The 6,961-nt window shown below is 41.7% G+C and overlaps 2 protein-coding genes across 5 annotated transcripts in view; one reads left to right on the top strand and one right to left on the bottom strand.

The window, feature by feature from the left end:
- LOC133630112 (anion exchange protein 2-like) overlaps positions 1-2,473 on the bottom strand; it is a 45,432-nt gene extending 42,959 nt beyond the window's left edge. For 2 of the 4 annotated variants that reach the window (XM_062021426.1, XM_062021429.1), the window contains exon 1: positions 2,400-2,472. The gene's annotated coding sequence lies outside the window, so the exon portion shown is untranslated. Of the gene's footprint in view, positions 1-2,399 lie in introns of all 4 variants that reach the window. The other 2 variants (XM_062021432.1, XM_062021428.1) reach the window with 2 other exon arrangements.
- Positions 2,474-3,453: 980 nt separating this feature from the next.
- LOC133630110 (uncharacterized) overlaps positions 3,454-6,961 on the top strand; it is a 17,297-nt gene continuing 13,789 nt past the window's right edge. Inside the window, exons 1-3 of the mRNA XM_062021420.1 lie at positions 3,454-3,655; positions 5,722-5,828; positions 5,918-6,060. Coding sequence (XP_061877404.1) covers positions 3,635-3,655; positions 5,722-5,828; positions 5,918-6,060 — 271 coding nt within the window. The 5' untranslated portion in view covers positions 3,454-3,634. The remainder of the gene's footprint in view (positions 3,656-5,721; positions 5,829-5,917; positions 6,061-6,961) is intronic.

Here is a 6,961-nt window from a genome sequence, read left to right as displayed (position 1 = left end):
TGGTCACCCCATCCGGAGCTGCCCGACGAGGCCAAAAGACCAGGCTCGCCACCAAAGAGGTTCCTGGTGAGCCACACAACTGTTCCCCAAATCAGGAGAGACCCAGGCATTCTCTTTCCTGCATCCCTGTCATGGAGCTCTAGGACTCTGACCGTGGGGGCCTACCTGGATTCAGGAGCAGACGAAAGTTTCATGGATCACGAGTTTGCTCGCCAAGCAGGAATAACCCTCATTCCACTGGAGACTTTCCTGCCGGCACAAGCTCTGGATGGACATCCCCTCGGTCCCATCAAGCACCGCACCGAACCCCTGTCTCTGACCCTCTCGGGGAATCACACCGAGACCATCAGCCTCTGGGTGCTCGACGCTCCCGTCGCCCCGCTTGTCCTCGGGCGATCTTGGCTTCGACAGCACGACCCTCACACATCCTGGTCCACGGGCAAGGTCCTTGCATGGAGCACTGCCTGCCACGCTAACTGCCTAAGGTCGGCAGTTCCCCCAGCCTGCAGGGCCAAGCCCACCTCACCTCCCACTGATCTCTCCTGTTTTCCCGCTGCTTATCATGACCTTTCAGCGGTATTTGACAAAGTACGTGCGCTGTCTCTTCCCCCGCATAGACCTTATGACTGCGCTATCGACCTGATTCCCAACGCTGTCCTTCCCTCCAGCAGACTTTACAATCTGTCTTTACCAGAGAAGAAGGCCATGAAGGACTACATCACTTAATCCCTTGCCTCAGGTATCATCACCCCCTCAAAGTCCCCGGTGGCAGCAGGCTTCTTCTTCGTGGGAAAGAAGGACGGTTCCTTGAGGCCTTGCATTGACTACAGACAATTAAACTGCATTACCAACAAGAATAAATATCCCCTACCCCTGCTGAGCTCCTCTTTTGAGCCCCTTGCTCCTGCCACTATTTTCACCAAGCTTGATCTCCGAAATGCCTATCACCTGGTGCGAATCAAAGAGGGTGATGAATGGAAAACGGCCTTCAACACCCATCTCGGACACTTCGAGTACAGGGTGATGCCATTCGGCCTTACTAATGCACCGGCTGTTTTCCAGGCCCTCGTCAATGACGTTTTACGGGACATGTTGGGCCATTTCGTTGTCGTGTACCTTGATGACATTTTGATTTTTTCCCAGAACCTGCAGGAGCACCAACGACATGTCCGCCTGGTCCTCCAACGCCTGCTGGAGAACAGATTGTTCGTCAAAGCAGAGAAGTGTGAGTTTCACGCACCTTCAGTGGGATTCTTGGGTTTTGTTGTTGAGAAGGGCCACATAAGAGCAGACCCTAAGAAGATTGAGGCGGTACTGGAGTGGCCCCAACCCATCACCTGTACGGAACTAAGATGGTTCCTGGGATTTGCCGGATTTTATCTACGTTTCATCAGGGATTTCAGCAAGGTAGCTGCACCTCTCCACACACTCACTTCTACCAGTATTCCTTTTCTGTGGACCAGGGAGGCCAGTGAGGCTTTTAGAAGATTGAAGAGGAGTTTTGTCTCTGCCCCGGTCCTCGTCCATCCTGACACTTACAACAACCACTGGTAAATATTCATTGTAACGCTTCACATAGTCCTGCAAACATACACCGTAGCATACACACTCCACCACATCATCAAGCTCTAAATAAACTATTGAGCTTATTCTTGTTGCTGTGTCGTCTCCTTCCCCGTCGAACATAACACATATACATATATGTGTGTGTGTCTATATATAGACACACACACACACACACACACTTGTAAAACGTACCATAGAAATGAAGTGAAAAATAGCGATCTCATCATATTATTATGGATCAGATTCCGATACAAGCCTGTTATCAGTAATACCAATTTCTGGGTCGATTTGCCCACCTGCAGTTTGAGCAATTAATTTCATAAGTGCACACACACGCCACTTTTTAGCATATTGTTTGCATATTTCTGTCCCACAAATGTAAAACCTCCATTACTATTACTATTATCATTATTATGAATTAACGAGAGCTAGCTTAAAGCATAAGCTAACTCAACTGCCCAAGGGCTAGCTTATTTATGATGTACTATAACACTTATCCCATAATATTGTCATTGCAAATTTCAATATGCTTCAAGCCACGACATATTACCAGTCTGGACATATTTTGTGCACTTTGTGAAGAGTTTAAAAAGCCAAGGAACAAAGCGAAGTCGTGTGGTGTATGTAAGTGTGAGTGTAAGTGTGGTCAGGCAAGTGTCACTGGCTGGTCCCCTCGCGTGGAGAAATAACTCAGCCGACATATCAACATTGTTCAACCCAGCTGTAGCTCAAACTCAGTTCAAGAATGTCCAATAACGCCCGATAAAGTCATGTCACGACGTTCGAATTGCAAATTACATTAACAGTTATTTTCACTGCGGTACCTGACTCACCTCAAACTCTCGCCGCTGGATGACTTGGATCAACCGGTGTCAAACAATTCTATATAATACAGACCACTTCCGGTATAGGGGTAAAAATAAAAGCTTTAAATCGAGCATGTGCGGATGTTGACCGTGTAAAAGAGTTAAATGATCAATGTCCACCTCAAATATTAAACTTGGAAAAGTTAACAGACCATAATGCACAACGCTGGAGTGTTTTACGAATATATATTTCCCAATATACATATTTGTTTTGAAAATAGCCCTTCTATTTCCGTCTTTGTTTTAGTGTTTCGGCAACTTATCGATGGGGCATCACAGTGCTCCCGTCTCCGCGCATGCGTAAAAGATGCTCCATGAGTCTTGACTCGAAACGTTGAGGGCGGAGCACGTACCGTTAGAATGATGCCATGACCTTCACTTTAAATAGAAAACCTTATTAAATATCACTCAAGGGATGGCTAGGACATTTTGTGGATACTACAAGTTGTTTGTCTTTGGAGTCAGTCACTAAAATATTAACTACAGGCTATTTTTAGTGGTAGTCATCGTTATTATCATTACTGATCAATTATGGATGTTGGAGCTATTTCTTTATTTCGCAGTATTTAGTGATTGGATTTAATTATTCTGAATTAATTAATTTGATTTCATTATGATTACATTTTGTATTTTTTTTATCTGTTTAGTTTAAGTATGTTCTTGTTTGTGGGTTTTGTGTCATTTAGGCCAGTGCTATGAAAAAGGCTGTCAAAAAGGGACCCGGGTGGGTATATATATATATTTTTAGAGAGGAACATGTTTTAGTGCAGCAGTGGCTTTTTGTTTTTCTTTTGGGTAACGGTTTAATTTAAATTTGTTTACGTTTTGGTGATTACGATTGGTTGCTTGCGTGCTTGTGATCGTTGCAAAAAAAAAAATTGATTCAAGCATGGTTCTTCCTTTGTGTTCATAACCATATAATGCATTAAAATATATATGAAAACAAGCAGTGGATGTCGTCATATAGCAGTGCTTTGACGATCAAAGTTAGTGATGTGTGCATGGTTTGCCATTTTTGAAGTGTGCAGTGTCGACAATGGTTTTGTTGCCCTCCTGTCAATCAAAGGGGGAGGGCACTCGTGCTACTAGCAATAGCATTTAGCCGGGCTGCGACCAGAGCAAAACAGGAAGTCGAACAAAGTTGCTGACTAATTTCACTTTCTGCCCTTAGCCTGCACTTGTTTGAAGAAAAAAACGCGGACATGAGTTCTTCGGGCTCCCCGGTAAGCGTTTAGAATAAGTCGCCAAGTGTTGCAAAGTGACGTCGTGGAGCGCTAGGATGTTAGCTTGCTAAGTCCGTTAGCTACCTGCTAGCTGTTATGCTAACGCCTTGTTTGACAGGCGCAACATACGAGGCTAACGTCAAACATATCTCTTCCTTTTGTTAGAAATACATTGAAGTTAAGATTACGCTCGGTGGATGCACACATGTTGCAACCGACACTTGGTGTAGTTTTAAAGTGCAAATGCTTCGTCTGAAATTTGAAGGACAAAATGCGTGTGCATGTCGTTGCCAGCGCACTTAGTTCATACTGTGTTAAAAAGCCGATTAAAAATTATGCTATCAGAAACAAATTGCACCTTGAATAAATTATAATATGGAACGTATTGAGGAAATTGTAATGCGCTGATAAATATATGCGTTTTACAGAAATAACACACTTATTTCCTAATATCTTTTCGGACCTGTTGTAATGAGAAACTGGAAATATATGATGTACTATTTCGCAATTGTATGAATGTTCGAAATAAACCTAAACCATAACCATAATAACCAATATGATCCAGTTTAGGAAACGAAACTGCCTGATAGTAGAATCCTGAATCATATTTGTGTCATCTACCAATTCTACATGTTTTTAACAATTGTATTAATTACACATGTTTAGCTGCACTTTACCGGTACATATTGAACATATTAAGTGAAGAAATTATTAGTAATTGCTGTGATACAGAAGGTATAGGCATCTCTAGAAACAAAATAACTTTGTATGCATGTTCGGTATAAACTAAATAGATAGTACTTTATTGATTCCTTCAGGAGAGTTCCCTCAGGAAAATTAAAATTCCAGCAGCAGTGTACAGAGTTGAGATCTAATTTAAAAAAGTAAATAATGGGGGTATAAATAGAAACAAAATAGAAAAATATTACAATAAGAATAGAAATACAAATTTAACAGTAAAATAAGAATATAACAAGAGAAACTAGACAGTAGTGACCATGTTATGAAAAAGTATTGCACTGTTATTGTTTTGCATCCCCTGTCATCCGAGTACCCTCCATCCCCCCCAGAGAGAAGTTGTACAGTCTAATGGCGTGTGGGACAAAGGAGTTTTTGAGTCTATTAGTCCTGCACTTGGGCCAGGGCCAGGGAACCTATGGCTTTTGAGCCAGATGTGGGTCTTTTGATGACTACATCTGGATTGCAGATTAATCATAAAATATTCTCGTTTTTGTTAATCTAGCTCAGTGGTTCTTAACCTGGGTTCGATCGAACCCTAGGGGTTCGGTGAGTCGGGCTCAGGGGTTCGGCGGAGGTCAAGACACACCCAACTCATCGTGTAAATAAAAACTTCTCCTTATCGGGCGTATTACGGATACGGCAACAGCAGAAGTCACACTGATTTGTGTAATTTGTTGTGAGTTTATGCACTGTGTTGATTTTGTTGTTTGAACAAGGTGATGTTCATGCACGGTTCAGTTTGTGCACCAGTAATAAAACATGGTAACACTTTAGTATGGGGAACATATTCACCATTAATTAGTTGCTTATTAATATGCAAATTAGTAACATATTGGCTCTTAACTAGTCATTATTAAGTACTTATTAATGCTTTAAACGGCATGGCCTTATTATAACCCTAACTCTCTAACCCTAACCCTAACCAAATAACTCTAAATTAAGTCTTTGTTACTTAGAATATGTTCCCCTAGTGTCCAAAAAACTCTAAATTAAGTCTTTGTTACTTAGAATATGTTCCTCATACTAAAGTATTACCAAAAACATATAACTTTGTCTTGAATTTGAAAACTTTTTTTTTTTTTTTTTCACTAAAGAAGGGTTCGGTGATTGCGCATATGAAACTGGTGGGGTTCGGTACCTCCAACAAGGTTAAGAACCACTGATCTAGCTATTCATTCTCCACCGCTAGAGTTCAGGCCAGGGTTTGTCTCCAGGTACCTGCAGGCCAATCACAGCTACATGTGTCGCGGGGTCAAGAATTAAACGCCCCGCCTTTTAAACAAATATTCATCTTGATAATTTCTCTTTTTGCATCTGTTTTGCAGACAATAGGGGAGTTATTCCACACACTTGCCGAAATGGGCTTCACAGAGGAGCAGATCCAAGCAGCGATGCAAGCTGGGCATTTTTCTGTAATGGAGGCAGCAGAGTGGTGAGTTCACATTACCTCCTGCACCGCATGTCCTTTTTTTGGAGTTTTTAGACGTGTTAGCAAGAAACTCTCCCTCTGTGTCCTGATAGGCTCCTGCAGGGTCAAGATAATCCACGACACCAGTTGTTCAAGCAGTCCTCGCAGCCAGCTGAAACTGCCTTTTCGGCTTTTAATCCACCTAAAGAGTCAGCGAGCACGTCTGAGTCTTGCATGCCCGATGCGGTCTGTCAAGGTATGGCACCCGAGCAGTTTTAAGTCATTCATAATTTAGTCATCTAAATTAACCGTCTAGTTGTAAATGTTTTTGTTTTACGAATTTGAATTAACGAGAATTTCATTAAATTGGATAATAATAGGATAACTGGCCTGCAGATGCCGCTTCAAATTAATTGTTTTTATCTGAGATAATCGCTCGTCAACATGCATTTGTTTCACTGTTAATTTTGTCGACTAAAAAAATGTTTGTCTTAGTTATCGTCAACAACTTATTTTCCCCTGACTAAAATAGGACAATAAATAATCAAAACAAATGCACATTGTCTAAAACATTGACAAAATTAATCGACAATTTAGTCAAAAACGAGACGAAAATGTTGACAGAGACGAAATCCAAACATATTTAATTTTGTCTTTAGGCGAGTGAGACAAGTTAGGAATCTATTCAATCACAGTTCCACGTGAGGGGCAGGGATATCTTTATAAGGCACAGTGTTTTGATTTTTTTTGCTGGGAAAACAAGACTGTATTGTTACACACCTTAATTTAATATGACTTGTACACAAGGGGAAAAAAAGTGAAGAGAAGACATAGGGAAGCACTTCATTTTGGCCGCAGTAGACAACAAGACACGTTGTAAACCCTGTGGCTCGATTTTCTCTGGTAAAAATATAACCAACTCGAAGTGCTAATCGTCAGGACATCTACGCAACAGTAAGTAGGCCGAAGCTGATATTTCGAAATGACTCACACTGTACTGAATTACTGTTAAAGACGGTAGAGCAGGAGCATGACCCCTTACTCTACCACTATTTTTGTAGTAGACCATGGGCAAGCTTGCCGCCAGTATAATAAGAAAGATACCCGGACAGTTTCCTTTATTGTATGTCCTCGGCACACTGTTCAGCTATTAATTG

Source organism: Entelurus aequoreus, linkage group LG15 (assembly GCF_033978785.1).
Source record: "Entelurus aequoreus isolate RoL-2023_Sb linkage group LG15, RoL_Eaeq_v1.1, whole genome shotgun sequence".
Taxonomy (NCBI): Eukaryota; Metazoa; Chordata; class Actinopteri; order Syngnathiformes; family Syngnathidae; genus Entelurus; species Entelurus aequoreus.
The sequence above is the reverse complement of the archived record's forward strand: the minus strand, read 5'-3'. Positions and strand labels throughout refer to the sequence as shown.